General features: G+C 41.5%; 1 protein-coding gene across 1 annotated transcript; it reads right to left on the bottom strand.

Moving 5' to 3' along the window:
* Positions 1-1,031: 1,031 nt before the first annotated feature.
* Positions 1,032-18,673, bottom strand: LOC147659152 (protein crumbs homolog 2-like; the record flags this gene model as incomplete). Its single annotated transcript, XM_086951938.1, has 3 exons — positions 1,032-4,626; positions 10,415-10,535; positions 18,557-18,673. Coding segments are annotated over 3 exons (466 nt in total), but the record flags the coding sequence as incomplete, so codon positions are not given.
* Between the last annotated feature and the right edge of the window lie 228 nt (positions 18,674-18,901).

Raw genomic sequence — 18,901 nt, forward strand, 5'->3', positions numbered from 1 at the left:
AGCACCTTTTACATCTGCACCAATTAAAACATGTGAGTTGATCCCCAGGTGCCGCCTTTTCTCAAAAATGATTTAATCTCGGATCATGGAAGTCCCTCATTGGATCTTTCAGCTTTAGCTTCATGATCTATTCTTATGGAGCACAAATGCCATCAGAACTGCAATCATCTGGAATTCTGCTACTGTCTAGTGATCAGGCGTTCCCCGACGCCATAATATCGCCCCAGTCCACAGAGATTTGCACCAGCTATTGGTGGAGATCCCTGTGAAGTACAAGGCCTTATTCATTGTACATAGCACCAACCTTTTGACTTTTCTGTAATACTATATAGTTCTGTATATGCTAATATGTCCCTTTCAGTGTGGAGGGGTCTTGCTTTCAAAAGGCAATGTAAGGCAGCAGCCCTAGGGCGCCACCTAGTGATGGTGACAAATAGCCACAGAAGGCGAGAATAAACAGCTTTGAGTAGTGTGTGGGCAGGTAAGCCCTCACCAAAATGCTAATATACCTGGAGCACTGAACATCCTTGCTGAGTACCTGCTGATCCTCCAATGCCAAGTTTGTGTCTGTATTTTACTTTCATCATCCACATTTGCACATGGTCTTTTTCATATCAAAGAATCCCTCTGTGGAACTACACAGCTATTCACATGAAATCTGAAGAGATTGTGTTTATATTCCTATTGAAAAACTGAGAACCTGTAATGTCCAGCTCTACTTCAGTAGTCTGAATACCTCGCTCCTAGTGCCAAGACAGCTCCTGTTGTGTGCGTGTGGTCAGATACAACCAGTAGCGGTGTTTACCTGAAGTGTAAACAGGAACAGCATATTCCTGGGGTCTCCAAACCGGTCCTGGAGGGCCGGATCCATGCCAGATTTTTGGGATATCCCCATTGAGATACATGTAGTAATTTTAAAAATCTGGCATGGATCCGGCCCTCCAGGACCGGTTTAGAGACCCCTGGCATATTCTGTATCTTTCAGATTTATACAACTAGGCAGGCCGAGGGGCTTCGCCGGGTGCATCCACTACATTTTGTCAACACAATGTCAACCAACCACCTGGCAGGAGTTTCTCCATAATGGCTTATTTTTGTTTTTAATCTGTGGCTTGGAACATGCTCCAATGACCTTTCTTCTTTTATAGAATCCTTGAATGAGGCAGATATTTAGAGAGCAAAGAGACTATCCCAATGTGACCCGTGGAGCACGCATGTGGCTAGATTACTTGAAGATTGAACAGATGCAAATCATGGAGCAAAGGCTGTTGCACGTCTTTACTTGAGGTCATACTACATGGCAAATGAGGGGAATATAATTAAGAAGTTACATAGCGCAGAGAGTCGTCTTGTGCTGGGCTATGTAACAGGGAAAGGGCAGGAATGCGCCATATTTTAAATAATATGGCACATTCCTGCATTTTCCCAGAACTGCCGCATAATGTGCTGCCTAAAGCCAACACAGGCAGGATTCTTTTTGTGCAGGAAGGAACACCTTCCTGCACAAAACCATTCCCCTGAGAAATGTCAATCTTTCTATGTGTGCTGTAGAATGCAGCACCCATAGAATAAGTTAACCCTTTCGATGCTAGTGACGGAACGGTTCAGTCACGTGCGCCGGTTGGGCTGTGCTTATGACGGAACCGTGTCGTCATGACCACGCCCGTTATTTAGAACCTTCAGCACAGCGCAAAAATTTGCGCCACGCTGAAGGTGTTAAAAACAAGGAGAAATAAAGATATTTCTCCTTGTTGCGCCTCCCCTGGTGCTGCGTAGCAGTTTTGGCGTTTTCCCAGCTCTTCGAGTAATGGTGAATCTGGGAATGCTCCAAAATCCATGGGTGTTGCGTGGGAACGCCCACGCAACGCCCATCGAACGCCTCCCTGGGGCAGAGCAACGCAACGCAGTGATTTGCGCGGTGTTGCGTTACTCCAGATTCATCAAGCCGCTCAGGGCCGCGCAAAGCAACCTCTTGATAACTATGACCCTGAGTCACCTAAGCAACAAGTGGAGCATGCACGCTATCCTCTGTTCTTTGCGCTTATATAATAAGGAGCTGAAAGAATTCAAGTTCCATAAATTTCAAATGTAAGAGATGGACCAAAATGTGCGGGAAAATCAGCTGGCGGAGTTATTTATTATGAAAGCAGCATAAAAAGTATAAAATCCTCGTCTGCTATTTTTTGTAAGGATTATTGATGGCTCGAGCTTTCTCTCTGTTTCAACGGTACTACATAAGAAAGATATTTTCAAGTGTTTGTTACATATTTTTTGCACTGATTTCCAAGTAAAATTCATCAATCCACTTTCATGGCTTTCAAAGCAGCAAAGAGCATTTGCACCATTTTTGCATCTGTTCAAATGTATTGTAATTTAGTGTAACATGGTCCCACGTTTGCTGAAACCTCCAATGACCCGGTCAGAGGCATTCTGATATATATTTGTCCAAAACGTAGACGCCATTTTCTCTACATGAGCATCTGGGGCTGTGTCATGACTCCATTTTGCAACCCTGCACAGGTACAAAAGGGAGGCGTACTCCCCTTTTTTGCAAATATGGCGCTGACTAATCAGCATGGACTGGTGCAGTGCAGCTGTGAGTTAGCGCATGTATTGCAGACTGCGCAGTTTGAAAGCACTGAGCCACCATTGCCGCTCTGTCTCCGCATCGATTCTGGAAGACATGAGCTGACTTGGACTTCATGTTGCCATTTGCTGAATCTAGCAATTGATGCTATGTGTGCGCAGGCGCAGAATGAGATCATGATAAGACTTTAGTATGGTGGGACCAGTTGTTAGTCTCTCTACTTAACTAAGTTTCAGTTCTGGTGTATGATGGTCTCTCGCACAGCGGAGAGGGTGTTTTTGATGCTACTGGAAGAGTCTGTCCATCTCCTGTTGCTGTTGACAATTCTTGTTTAGAATATTTCTTGACAGACCCTCGATCATCCTTGACATTCCAACTGGGTTTCAACATATGAACCTTCCCCATTATAAAAATTGCAATATATACAAACGTACCATAAATATGTTCTACATAGGTTCCTAGAACAACATTCAAAACAGTGAAGGCACAGTACACTCCGGTACACACATGGGTGGGGTAGTCTGTAAGGTGACACAAAGCTAGGATTGTCTCTGTTAAACTCAAGCACAGTCCTCTAACTGTAGAAGAAAGTGTTCTTTCTCCAGGTATATTCCCATCCTACTCCTTGCTAGTCTGAAATGCATGCTTTTGATTTGTTCCAAATATTTCATTTTGTGTAGTTTGACTTATCAGAAACAAGATGCACATGCTTGCTACAACATCGGTGACCCCTTCCTGTTATGCTTAGATGTTATAAACATAGTATTTAAAAATAGGGAATTTCTTGATTTTCTCTTTCCCTTGTTGTTCCTGGTGTCAGTAGGTGAGAGAAATGACTTGATACCACTTTTAAAAGGTGTGCATTCGAAGTTTTTGTTTATAATACATAACATTGGGCCACAGACTATTTTTCTCTGGCTAGGAACCCAATAATCTTTTGTTGGACAAGCCCCTCGTGTAATGTTGTTTTTGTTTATTTGTTTGGGCTTCTGTAAATTACAATTGCTTTTAACTCTGGGAATTTAAATTCATTTTCGAAACAGTGCATGCATGTGCATTCTGATGACTACTTATGTTTTTGACTTACTCTTCGAATATAAACCCATTACAAATACAGAACAAAGTGGGAATTCTCACTTCCCTGTCATTCTGCCCTTTGTTCTTCAACAATATAGTTTGGATGAGGCTAATGATGGGTTAAAAAATGGCAAATATTTGTTCGGCACAAGATGGAAGCAGTCCAAGAGAAAAATAAGTGTCCATTTCTCTAGAGCATTGGCCTGGCTGCTTGTGAACAGTGGGCTGTGTAGTGTATCTCTCATCTGTAGAAGAGGATGAGAGCCCCATGAAATAACCCTTGTAACTCTTAAAGGAAATGATTGTAATTGTCTTGGATAGGATAGAACATGCTTGTGTCACCTTACAGAGAGCAAAGGGGCTTTCAATTACCCCTGGCACATTGCAAGAAAGCACCTTACAGCAGGTCTTAACAAGTGTTTTCTGACTTTCTGCCAATTATCGTCCTGGCATTAAATTAGAAACATTTGGAAATGCAAAGTCACTCCACATAGTCTCATTTGGAGTTGATATCATAGGAAGGGTGGGCAGCTCTTGGAAACAGACCACACAGGGTTTGACAGAGAGCCACCTCTTGGAATGTTGCTGTTACTTTACAGGTGACTTTGGGTCACTGTGTACCCAGCACAATGCCAAAAGCACATTGGTGTGGAGGCAACTGAAAGCCTTAGAATCACCATAGGTTCTTGGTGCTCAGAGGTGTCGGCATTCGCGGTCTGTGTACGGGGACCGGCTCATATCAAGCGCTCCTCAGGTGGCATCTTCATGACGCTGTCCATCTCCAGGCGTGCTCCCGCCACTTCTTGCTGGCTCGGGCTGTAGGTCCCTTCCGACTGGCGTCGCTTCCTTGCAGTGAAAACCATGAACAAGATACCAATAACTACCAGCAGCAAACAACCACAGGCTACAGGGACAGCTACTCCAAGCAATGGGAATGTGAAAAACCCAACTGGAATCCCCTTCTGCAAAAGAAACCAATGACAAGAGTGAGACCCTGGGCACAGAAGAAGGACATGTTCTTTGTGTGAGATCATCATCAAGCAACAATGGATCCCACAGAAATCTGCCAAACCTATCGACCCTCTGGGTAAAATTCTAACACACCTGTAATCCTATGCGAATGCTCCTGTTTAACGCCAAATTATAGGAATGGCCCACCCTTCATGGTTTTTTAATCTGATGTTTAGATAAAAACTCCCTTCACTTCCACTTTTATGTGGTAACTCACTTTTTTAATGTTATTTGAAATTTTGAAGCAAAAACATGCCATTACACACATCTCAGGGGTGCATTGCAAATAGAAGCACAGGTTCCACAGAGGGTTTGTTTTGTGTTGCTTTAACATTGACAGGATGTTTTTGGAATCATATAAACACTTTATGAGACATGTTTGCAAAACTCCATATGTCGTGATGTCACCTCAGAATAAAGCAGGTGAGTCACGTCTACTACTCCAATAAAGTATATTTAAGCTTTGCCATTCCTCGGATGGTAGGTTTTAAAGCCACAAGAAAGGTTTAGGAAATGGTTTTGATATTGATCTCGCTGCTATCAAACCAGCTCTTGTGAAACAATTTTACTTCGCTATTTGTTGCAGTCTTCTGCCATCTTGTGGCAGTATGAGATGGTGCCATAAGGCAGCTGCCTACAGTGGTCCTGTTCTAAAATCTATACTTCTTCAAATACCACCCCTTTATATACTGTAATCCTGCACGTTCCAATGGCTTTGCGCAAACTCTGGCCTGGAACATATGGATTGCAATTGACTAATATGTGATAACTTCCTAGCCTGCTGCTGTTACACCTGCGTTTTCTAATCCTGGCTTACGTCACTCTCACGCATTTAAGTGTTTCTGTGACGTGATTCTTACGGGACAGCATTTGCGGGCAAAGTTATCAAAAGCCCAATACATACAAGCATAAATGTGCACATTTTGGTAAAGAATTCAGTATTTCCCTTGCACACCATCACTCGAAAAGCTTAGTCGAATTTGAAATTACTGTAAAAGTCAGATTTAAATGGCCCTTTTCACGGTTAACTGTGCGTATAGTGACTTAAAAGAAGATATTTTCATCCTCATTAGTTCTGGTTTAGAAACAGCCTCTTGTTTTCAATAAAAATACAAACTAGATGTACTTGCAGGGACCTTTGGTCAGCTCTCCTCAACCATTGGCCTGTTCAAGTGTCATTGGCTTTTTGCTTCCGCCTATCATAGCATAGACCATGGGGCAATGGGCCAGCTTCCTTCATTCATTGGCTGTCTTGTACTGTGAGTGATGGTATTTTGCCTGATCATATGTGTACAGCTGCCTTAAGAGGAGCGCTCTTCAGTAACGGGGCAGGTATGCCTAGCATGCTGGGTCACTCCTAAAATTGTATTTAAATTTTATATGATTGACATTTTTTAAGCATTGCATATGTTTGAGAAGGAAATATATCAATCAATTGCTTGCCAGGACTAAACCTATTGGCCTACCAATGTTTTTTTTCCTTTTCTTTTCTTTTTTTCAGATATCAAGACAAAACATTTCCTGGTATAATTTTGAGAGAAACATTCTCTTGATTCCTGAACTCACACTGCCCTCTTGTGGTGAGTTAAATGTCAAATCACAAATAGCTCACACGTTAAATAAATGATACGTATATATTTGTTCTCACTGAAAAAAACACAGTTAAATGTTAGTTATGGTTCAGCAAATAAAAACCGCAAAAGCCCCTGGAAAATTTGGAGCCCACTATAACTCGGGGTCTGCCAAGCTCAGTACATCACTTTGCCAAAGGTATAGGGTACAAAACTCACGGTCCCGTCATGGTCAGTGCACTACTTTGCCAATAGTATGGAAATAAAATGTTGACTGCCAAGAGCAAAACATGACGGGCGTTCTGAGCTATGGGGGGCATTGCACACCCTAACTGGGCACATTTCAGGGGTTTGAGGTCTGTATTCTATGAACAGTAACTAACCCCTATATATTTTTGAACAGTGCCTATTTTTTTCTGAAAATGAACACTTGTTTGCCCCCACTTTTTTAACTTGACCCCTCCTTGATAGATCTCCTGTGAATTTGAAAATATCACGAGCCATCTCAACACACTGTCTGCCATATTTCATGTGTATTCGTCAAAATGTGTAAATGCAAATCACCAAATGGCTTTTTAACCGACAAGATACACAAACGTTCAAGCCCTTGACACTTTTGCCAGACGCTAATATCTCAACGACTACTGGGCAGATCTACACCAAGCCTTGAAAAACCCTCTTTCTTTGTAAATTTCTACTTTCTTCCCAAGTTTGGTGGAAATCTGTTCCGTGTTTTTTTGCTGTAGCTACGAGCAGAAATTCCGGTGGGAGCTAAAATGGGAAAACACACCTTTTTGTACCAAAAGTTTATGCCCAGATGCATCAACCTTTTTAGGAAGTGCAAACGGTGCGATTCGCATAAATCGGCCTTTTGCACTTCCTAAATTGGTTACTGGGATGCATGAAGCATTTTTTGGAAATCGCTTTTTTTGCGAGTTCCAAAAAATGCGATTGCTGTTAAGGAATCGCACATTTGCGATTCCTTAACAGCAATGCATCATCCCCAAAACATTTGCGATTTCCAAAATTGCAAATGCAAATTACCACGAAGTTGAACTTCGTGGTAATTTGCAAAAATGTTTAAAAACGCATGAAAATGCATTTTTTAAACGTGTACGTTACAGGCACACATGTCCTTAGGACATGTGTGTATGTAACTCACATGTAAATGTGCATTTCATGAGTGCAGGGGGGGGTCCTTTGGACCCCCCTCTCCACCCTTGAAAGGCTTTGATGCATTCCGAATTGAAATTGCGAATTCGCAATTCCCATTCATTCCTATGGGCATTTCAGCCCATAGGAATGAATGGGAATATCGGATTCGCTATTTGGAACTCGCAATTTTATTGGAATTCGGTAAAAATTGCGATTTTTACCGAATTCCAATAAAATTGCGAATTTAATGATGCATTGCCATTTGCGAATCCTTAATTGCGATTCCTTATTTTTCGCAATTAAGGAATCGCAAATGACAACGTTGATGCATCTAGGGGTTAGTTCACTAACTGGTTTGCAAACTTAACACAAACTCAATGGTCCAGAAATCACAAGTCATTTTTTTAATCAAACACTACATAATTAATTTACCGATCAAAACAAATCGTAAGCTAACCCCATCTCTGGCTTAATTTCCATGTTGGCCTAATTCCTTCATAAACATTGTGCTCCAGCAGAAATCAAACATTCCTAAGATGCACTGAAAGGGTGTTAAACGAGGAAAGAAGTCTTGTCATTATAAACTGTACCTTTTAAATATGAGGTGCATCAGGGCTGTAACCACAGAATCACTGTCTATGCCTCTGACCTGTGTTAATGCTGCGACAGTGAAAAGAAGTCCATGTTCAATGAAGCAACTTATTTGTGGCAGGTGTACTTCTAATAAACGCTGATTCTAACAACTGGGGCTCACTCACAACGTTTATTTACTGGAATGTTATTTCAATGCAGGAATGTAATCGTTTGTGGTATAATTGTGGTTAAATATCTATACCTCTATACATGCAAAATTGCATAGCATTAGTTCTGGCTCTGCTCACACACAACAGTGGTAAAACATTACATGTATGTGTGTGTGTGTGTGTGTGGGACGGGTGTTATTTTAGAACACAAACCTAGATATACGGCAATGGCGTCTTATGCAAGATCGCACCAGGCCAAGATTACTCGACAGAGCACAGTCATACAGACAGCTTGGCAGTCTGCATTTCCTCTGCAGCTGGCTCGGTTCTCTGGGAATAGACCTTGAGTGCCTCTATAGGTTTCCCTAGAGGAAATAGTGTGAGTTTAGGGAAATCTGATGTATATTTATGAAAGGGACATGTTCAAGGTACTCCTCTGTTGTCGGGTTGCCTAAATGAAGTATCACAATACTATTTACTTCCTTTTTAGCATTAATTTGCACACCGGAAGTCAGGCATTTTGCATGCTTTGCCCACCATTTCCCACAGTACAAAGCAGTTCATGCAAAGTTGTTAATACATTTGACGCCATTTCATTATTACACAAGAAAGAGCATGCATTATTACACAACCCCCGCACGGTGAAGACCCCAGGAAAGTGAAACGCCCACCACATATTTCTGGATGAAACCTCATGCAAGAAATGTCAATCAACAGCAACAGAAGTGGAGACCTCCATCCAGCCCAGCTAGGGTATGTCATGCAGGGAGAGTCTGCCATGCATTGTTCACCAGTGAAAAATCAGGGTTATTTAGTTGAATGTAAAATTACCCAGAAAAGAGTACAGAAGCCTGATTCGATGTGGGTGAAAGAGGTACAGGTGAGAAGTAAGGAGCAATGTGCCCCCCTTAAAGCGTGGGTTGGAAGCCCTCAAAACCTCTCTAACATTGCGCATCTCTGATTCTTATAACACCAAGGTTCCATAAATACAAAGCACTGTTCAAGTAACAAAAAATAATGATGGATGTCAATACTGTAAAAAGTTAGTATGTAGGAAAGTTCCAAAAATGATAAATCAATCATCTACCTAAACTGGCAACAATTGCATTATTTTCATAACATTTTCAGCAAAATATTTAATTGTAAATTAATAAAATGGTTTAGTTATCCAGTTTGGTGTTCGGGTTTAGAAAATAAATCACAAAGATGATTTCCTGTTGCCCTTACCTGAAAAATATGTTTTTATATATTTCTAGCACATATTAAAAGGCACCAAATGGTAGGGCTGAAGGAATGGGTATGAATTTGTTGTCTGCACATTTCTCTTTCGCTGTTCGGAGACTAACAAAGGGCATGCATTTTCTCCAATAGAATATTTAAGGTACATGGTTGGTTCTGACTTTTTTGATTGGCTGTCATATCTATTGACCTTCTCTCGTGAAGCCTTACCGACGGTCCAAAAGAAGCAAGCGGAACACAATGTCACCAGGGTATGGAAGTAGTGCAAGACTCTCGTGGTGTGGCTGAGATTCTCTCAGCTTTGATTTGAGGGGGGGGGTTACATTTTGTATAATTGATGATGTGGACTATAGTACAGTGTTGGGCTAGTCAACTACAATGATATTGGATATTATTTACATGTGGATTGATATAGTCTGGCACAATTGTGGTATTCTCTGTACTCTGATGGGATTTTGTGTTTTATGAGGTGATGTGTTGTCCTGTTACATCAATGTGATATAGTTTAAGATTGAGTGGTCATTTTGAAACAATTTGTCATAAAGGTGTAGGATCTTTTCACACACTTTCGCCACAGGGATGGGGGATTCCGCCACAGTTTGGATACACCAATGGAATATTCTGTCTCAGAGACAGACACAACACTGAGACATTGTGCGATTGACATGAGAATATTTTGGAGTGTTATGTGTAAATTAATTTTATGGCACAATGATGGGAAGTTCTGGCAAGAAATTGTACACAAGTTTGTGATTTTCTTCTACAGTTATGTGTTTTGTCTAGATTGACATATTTGAAGTAAAATACTCAATTCTAAATGATGCCAAAATGCAGCATGTTCTCACTTGTTTGTTTGAACATTTCCATACTAGCTTGGCACCAAATTCTGTCTTAGTATTAGTGTTTTTCTATTTTTATAATAGCCAAACTGGGAGAAAAGGTGCTGTACTAAATTTAATCAGATTGACTTTAAAGTGATACAGAAGGTGGAAGTGTTTGTGACAATTAGAATGGCCGCCAGCGTACTGTACCTCACAGCGGCTCCCAGTGAAGCTGCCATTGCAAATACACTTGTACTTGTTGATGGAGTCCTGGCAGGTTCCACCGTTCAAACATGGGCTTGAGTTGCACTCGTCGATGTTGACTTCACAGCTAGAAGAAAACAAGCAAGAACGTATTAACATCATGTTCTATATTCAGATCACGTATCAAGGACTTTTGGTAATCTCCTGGTTTTTATCCGGACACTATTTTCGATGAGTGATCCACAGAAGCAGATTAGGAGTACCACCCACAATCCTGCTATTTTTGGTTTCAATTTACAAAATCTCGCTTGTCGATCAGAGTTGATTCTCCATAACACCAACCTATTCTCCACGTCTCTTGCCCCATCATGTCCATCAGACTTCCACGGGAAACAACAGTTATAACGCAACTGTTACAACGGACTACTTTTACAACACAACTACTACAACGCAGGATCCTTTACAACGCATGCCTTTACAACGCATGACATTACATAGCAGATGCTATTACAACGCATGCCATTACAATGTAAGTATTGGTAAGTTTATCTTTTTAAAATGTATAATCGTTTATGTTCTATTTCCTTCACAAACTCCTCTCATATCCCACCTCTCATTTATTTGAGAGGAAGTGGCTGTATTTGATCCCACCAAACACAGCTCTAGTTGGCAAGTAAAGAGTTAAAATATCATGACATTTTTATATTTCTTATGTGTTACATTCTTATTCTACTGGGAACCTTGTGTTGAAGCCAACTGGAGCCCTCTCCCTCAGAAGGCTTTATGTATGGCGCACAGGGTCTTGACTGCAGTTCTATGCTCTGCTGAAAGCCAGTAGAGATGCTTATGGCATCGGCTCCCATAATCTCACTTTTCAAGATATCTGCCTCGTTCTACATTTTTGGTAATTTCAGAGTCTGTTTCTTGTGTTCCATATCTTCTTTCCCCCTCACCTGTATTTAATTTTTAAATCTTGACAAACTCACTTCTTACATATGAAAGGGCTGGCTTACCTTACTATTCTAACTCCAGATCTGGAATTCCAGTCCTAGCACGCTGTTAGCAAGCAGACATGGTGCCTATTGGTTAACAGTAAATGTAGGAAGCATAAGTACGTAAGGTGATATTTATATACAATTGAGATTTTGATAGTACACGTTATGGAGTTTATTTTTGTAAAAGATGTTTTCACAGGCTACTGTTTCCTGGGACCAGCTGAATAGACTGTGCTTCAGTAGTCAACACAGCTGAGATTCGGGAACTTGATGAGATATCTGCATTGATTTGATTGTTCTAACACAACAGAGATTCAGGCTCTTGATGAGATATTTCCATTGATTTGATTGGACTATCACAACAAAGATTCAGGCTCTTGATGATATATTTCCATTGATTTGATTGGACTATCACAACAAAGATTCAGGCTCTTGATGAGATATTTCCATTGATTTGATTGTTCTAACACAACAGAGATTCAGGCTCTTGATGAGATATTTCCATTGATTTGATTGGACTATCACAACAAATATTCAGGCTCTTGATGAGATATTTCCATTGATTTGATTGGACTATCACAACAAAGATTCAGGCTCTTGATGAGATATTTCCATTGATTTGATTGGACTATCACAACAAAGATTCAGGCTCTTGATGAGATATTTCCATTTATTTGATTGGACTAGCACAACACAGATTCAGGCTCTTGATGAGATATTTCCATTGATTTGATTGGACTATCACAACAAAGATTCAGGCTCTTGATGAGATATTTCCATTGATTTGATTGGACTATCACAACAAAGATTTAGGCTCTTGATGAGATATCTGTATTGATTTTATTGGACTATCACAACAAAGATTCAGGCTCTTGATGAGATATTTCCATTTATTTGATTGGACTAGCACAACACAGATTCAGGCTCTTGATGAGATATTTCCATTGATTTGATTGGACTATCACAACAAAGATTCAGGCTCTTGATGAGATATTTCCATTGATTTGATTGGACTATCACAACAAAGATTTAGGCTCTTGATGAGATATCTGTATTGATTTTATTGGACTATCACAACAGAGTTTCAGGGTTTTGATGTGCTATCTGCATTGTTCTGATCGGATTAACACAACAGAGATTCATGGTCTCAATGAGATATCTGCATTGATTTGTTTGCATTAGCGTGATAACCTTCCTTCTTTTTAGCTGGTAGTTCTTTCAACATCACATTAACTTTAGAGGACAAGGCTAGTACGTTCTCATACTGCAAATTATGCTGTTTGCTACATGTTCAGGTTGGATCTCCAGTTTGCTGTCTTTCTCTCTCTTCCTTTTATTGATTCCTGATCCTCCCACCAATGGTAAAGCATTTGATGTGAGACTTGTGACGGGGCTATCAGGGAAGTGTACCTCACTGCAGCAGCAAACACTTGCTATTATATATTAAAACCAGCCACTAATATTCAAAGATTGGGGCAGTTTCTTGATGGAAATATGACATAGTTACTGTGCAATATAAAGGAGAACTCCTTACTAATTTCACAAAACATCCACTGCTTTTGTAAAATATCTTTTACTTTTCACTGTAAGGTGAAAAACGCATTTTTATTGAGCTCAGTGGGCGCTAGTGACAGTTATCAATCTGAATGTTGACTATGCCACACCAGAATTATTGTTTTTTAGGTCTCAGCTCTAGATGGCACGCATGCGTTGTCTTGAACTGAGACATGCTATATCTACTCTGTTAGGGTTAATCACACCCCTCACTTTTAAATGGTGCTTTTGTGTGTCTTTTAAACTCTGTGGGCTTATTTAGAAGCCCCTTCCTCCACCTGTGCTTCACTTTTTGTGATGCACTGGCAGCACATTTTACTCCCCCATATTTACAAGGACAAAAGGTGTCTTTTCCTGTCCTTCTAATATGGCCGCCTTACATGCAGCACTTTGTGTGAAAGGGGCGTTACATGGGTGTTGCTGTGGGTGTTCCCACACAACACCCATGGAACCTGACACATTTCCAAATTTACGAGAAATCGCACAACCTGGAAATGCGTCTGAGTGCTACGCCTTCCAGGGGAGGCATAGGGAGGCGCAACAAGGAGAAATCGATTCATTTCTCCTTTTTTTTCCTCTTTGTGTGTGTGCTGCATTCTGCAGCACACATAGAAAGAGGAAATCATCTCTGGTGAATATTTATGTACAGGAAGGGGTCCATTCCTGCACATAAACAATCATCCCAATGATGCATTCATCCTTGCAGCATGGTGCAAGGGTGCCAGCTTCGGCACATGGCAGCATCCCTCTGCTTTGAAAGTGCTGCAGCGTGGCACAACCAAAGGGCTTGCGGTACTTTCTTGTAAATTAGAACCTGTGTATTTTTGGTGGTGAAACTGTCCCAATTGTCCTGCCTTTGTTGTTTTTGGTTCCACACATGGCACCTGGTCCTTTCACATGGTTTCTTTCTCCTGTGTGCATTCATGTTGTTTTCGACTGACTCTTTTCTTAGTTTGGCTTGTTGTTGGATCTATCAGGCTCTTACACCGTACAGCACACTGCCATCACAGGGCTTAGAAAATGTGAGACTTGGTGAGAGGAGGTGAATGTTTTATACTGCCGAAAGACTCGCTTAAGGCTTCATGACGATGGCATGTTTTCAGTGAACCACTTTCCTTATCCTTGTCTGTGTTTGCTTCTTCCCCTCCCACTCCCTAGCATGGTGCTTCTTCCCCTTCCACCCCCTAGCTCCGTGGTGCTTCTTCCCAACTGAGTGCCTCTCATCCCCCCAGGCTCCATGTTAAACCCTCACCTTCCATACTCTGTTACAAGATGGAGTTAAACTATAAGGACACTGGATGTAAATTTTTCTTGGGGTTGGAGGCTCACATGGGGCTTCACAACTGTGCCACGCTCTCAGGTATTGCCTTGTGCTCACAGGGACTCGATGCAAAGCCTATGTTTATATGTTCCTCGTTGCTATTTAGTTTTCCTTAGGGATATTCTAAATCGCAAAAATGGGTTATGTTGCATCTCGGTGCAATTTACTACTGGAAACATCCATTACAATGCAGTCATTACAACGACCTACCTTTACAATGTATCTGTTACAACGTAACTGCCTTTACATCCCATGTCATTACAATGCATGCCATTACAACGCATGTCACTACAACGCATGCCATTACAATACATACCATTACAACGCATGCCATTACAATGCATTATAAGGTAAGTAATAGAGATTTTTTTTTAGCTTTGGGGTGGGTATGGGTTGTGGGGTACATGGGAATAGTAATTTTTACCCCCACACTATCCAACAGTTTCCCTACTGTTGCACTCACTGAAGTGGGAATAGTAATTTTTACCCCTACACTATCCAACACTTACCCTACTGTTGCCCTAAAAGTATTATATGTTGTAATGGTATGCGTTGTAACGGTATGTGTTGTAATGGCATGCGTTGTAATGGTAGTTTTTAAAAATGCATTGTAACGGCATGCTTTGTAAAATCATGCAATGTAATGGTAGTTGCGATGTAAAGACTGTGTTGTAAAAGCATGCGTTGTAACGTCATATATTCTTTACTACTCTTGCATTACCTCTAGTATTGGTGGGTGGGTTTTTAAATACCCCTCTGTATGTTTTTGTCCCCAAACATACATGAGTCTTGTGACTTCCGTGGCACAATTGCCCAGGCAACAGATGTTTCTGACTGGCTCACAAAACGTGCATGCTTTAATGAAACCGCCATTTTAAAGTTAATGCTTGCACCATTTGTAAAAGATACCCTGGCATTTATAACTGAGTCAGGGGTGCTACTGTGAATATAATAGCCGGATAGTTATGTAAAGCGCATCATTAGAGGCCTCTGTATCACACACCATTCCATGGTATAGCATTGTATGAAACAATAACATTTCTAAATATTTAAATCCTCTTCTGAGATTAGTAGGGCTGTCAAGGGTTCTTTTCATTTCTTGTTCTCGTGTCAATTGTGCTGGAGTTTGCTGGCAGTGCTCCAGGTTTTATAATTTTTGTCTTAAAAAAAAATATATATATATATATATATTTATAGCAGTTATCCAACCCAGCTCCTGTTTTTTTCCCCATTCCCCCCTTCCATGTTTACCTGTTGCTGACGCACCTTCGGGATTGGATTTCCTAATTCATCTTTACAGCCCCCACCCAACTCCTCCCTTGACCTCCCCTGCTGCCCCCACGTTGCATCATTCGGTTTGCAAGTTCCATGGTTTTCACCCACACAGTTCGGTGGAGCCTTTCTTGAACTTTAAGATGCATGTTGATTGTGCGGACTTTCTGCACAAATATTTATTTTATGCAGCTCAGTTTTTTTGTTTTATTTTTTTACATAAGGCCTGTCTATTCGCCTGGGGCTATAGTCTTGGGTTCTGCTTGTCTTTTACATCTCTCACCAACTCTCAGAAGGACAGATTTAGCTGGTTCTGGTGAAGATGAGAGTTTTTGTGGAAGAACTGCAGCTTTCTTGCTTATCCTTACTCAGCCCACCAACCTTCTCATTCACAAGACCGGAAAATATGATGTGACGTAGGAGACTGGCCTGTGGTAGGGTTTTAGGAGGGGAAGCATGAGTGACAGTCATTAGCCCAAATCAGGGGCGTATTAAAAGTAACATGACAGCCCCCACAACTGAACTGCAGACTTTGGAACTGGGGAGCCAGGTCCGAATCACGAACTTGGATCAACATACTGTTACTTTGGGCAAATCGCTTAATCTCCCCGAGTCTAGAAAAAAAATGTAAAGCACTACACAACTTTTGGGCCATGTCTACAACTGCCAAAATAAATACAAAAAAATGACACAGCGCTACAGCCTTGAGCGTTTTTGTAAACCAACGCTTCCAGAGGATGTGTTTAATTTCACCCAACAGACCAACTTAGGGTTCGTAAAGAACACTACAGCGACCACACGACCACTTCAATTGTAGGGAGAGTGCACTATTTCTGCTCCGGTTAGGTAGTAAATGTAAATGTAAATGTGTGTGTCTTGTAAAGCGCACTGCTACCCGGAGGCGTCCTGGCACTATAGACCGCTGGGGAACCCGTCCTGGCTTATCTCCAAGGTGAAACCAGGCATCCCCAGCGTTTGTGGGGGGCCGTTGTGGAGATGAGGCAAGCTAATGCCCAGAGTTGCCGAGTGTGATCCCTGGTTAGAGTAGGCACCGAGGCGAGAATTATCGAGTCCGCTGACCCTGGTTCACGACCCTGCCGCGTCGGGAATTGAACCCTGGTCCCGGGCCGTGCTCTGCTTCCGGGTCTGCCGCCTCTAACCAGTGAGCCACACCACTCCACCACACCACTAGTTGCATCCAGTGTCAGGGCTCTGTGGGAGATTATTTTTTTCTCAGTTTTCCATCAATACCATTAAGCTCCTGTGTGAAATTGTCTGCCACTGTAAATGTCGGGGAAACAGTTTGCTGTTCAGGAAGACAGTGGATTTCATGGAGTCTGTTCACTTCTAAATCACTTTAATATTTGCAGCTTTGGCAGTCTGTTGCATTTTAAGTGTGCAAGAACAGAGAATCAATAGATTGCAAGCGGCCACTGTTAGCTGCCACTGTCAGTTTTGCATAACGATGCCTGCCCACTTTGAAACACTCACTGATTTAGATAGTGTGCTCTGCTACAGGCAGAAGGCACTTCAAGTGAACCATCTAAGCCCAACACTTTTAAAATGCCCCTCTGTGCTCCATGTAGAAACTGCCTCGTGTCATTGATCACTTCCTCTGCTGCTTTGCATTTCTATTAGCACCAAATGCCGCCCCCTGTAACAACTACCAGCCCCTATCCCCATGGTTCCATTCATCAATAACACTACTAGAATGGGAGGAGTTAAAGGACAGTGACCGATTGTGAAATAACACCACTAACATGTATTGCCATTATCAACACAACTGCCTTTCACGATTCAGAACGTTGTATTTGCTGCCAAGGTAACCCAGTAGATTCATGTACCTGCTGAAGAGAGCTGGTCCTAATCTCCACCCTTTAACTGTTGTTTGTAGAAATCTACCCAATGAAATGTTGGCTGTGTACTTTTGCAGCCAATGAGGAAAAAGAGGAGATAGGTGATGTGACTGAAAGGAGTCCTGGTTGGAAGGATACCAAACTGATGCGTGCGTCTGGAAGGATCCCATTGATATTATTTTCAGGTGAAGGCCGATTATTTTAAATGGCAGAAGATGATTGGACTTGGCTTCAGCTCACATTTAGACTTGTCCAGTTTGAAGCACATGTTATTCCAGCCTTATTTGGCATATTGGGATGCAGACTGATAATTCTCCTTACCGGTTCTTTTTGCTTGAATGACTGAATGCTGTTTCTGAGTTCAAACTAGTCAATTGTCCCTTCTTTAATGTTAATGCTAGAAGTGGAGCATCATTCAGCAAAAAAAAAAAACATTGGCAAAGCCAATAGGTCTCACCTATGTAAGAACTGCTGGCTTCGTTAATATGTTTTAGTCATGTTGTATTGCAGTGCGGCTGCTATGCAACATGGCTGAAAGTAAAAAAAAAATGTGCTGTGACCGTGTCATAACGCTGCCATATAATATGGAAAAAAATGGAAAAACTGAACAGCTGTCATATAGACGAGACCGATTGACTTTGCCAATGCTTGTTTATGTGACAGTCAAAAAGGCCAAGTAGTAAAAAAAAAAAATTCATGAAAGCAGCCAAGTTTGTGACAGAGGAGTAATATGGTAAAGATTAAACATACTAAGGATGCAGACAGAATAGATGGTAAATGCCCTGAGCAGCTTTCCAGCAAGAGTGCAGGAGGCAAAGCCTGTAGCCCAAGTCAAACAAAGACTTGGCCAGGCACCAGAGAGTGAACCTAACATGATAACAAACACTTAGTTGCAAACTAAACTGAGGGTGTAGTGTTAAAACGATGCTGGGCCTTTTGCTAATCTGCCATGGACTTGCAAACTCTCAGGAGCATATCCTTGTCTCGACTATTTGACATTGAACAATGTCAAATAGACCATAATCTAATGCACCCAGACACCCTGTACCTCAGCATTCTGAATCCATGCAACTACTGTGTTTTGGTTCATCAAATATAACCACAGGATATCTGTCTGCATAGCTGGAATAAGAGAATCATATTCACGTACTTCCTTCCCGTGAAGCCGGCCTTACACGTGCAGTTCGCGCCCCATATTCCACTGGTGCATTTGCCTTCGTTCAGACAGGTGAAGTTTTTGTCGCACTGGTCTGGGGGATATGGCCACCTAAAAACAGCAAAGAGAAGTCACAATGAAAATCGATTCAAGAAACCAACTTAAAACAGCACGCAAACAAACAACACTTCTTAGACTCAGTAGACTAAAATAATGGCTTCCATTTTGTTTTCGAAAACGCCTGCTCCATTCATGATTAGATGAGCCTTTCTGGTTCCCAAAGGTTTTATCATATGAACTTGTGCCTGTCTCTCTCTACACCTTTTAAGTTATGAGCCT

This window comes from Lissotriton vulgaris, unplaced genomic scaffold (assembly GCF_964263255.1).
Source record: "Lissotriton vulgaris unplaced genomic scaffold, aLisVul1.2 SCAFFOLD_2364, whole genome shotgun sequence".
NCBI lineage: Eukaryota > Metazoa > Chordata > Amphibia > Caudata > Salamandridae > Lissotriton > Lissotriton vulgaris.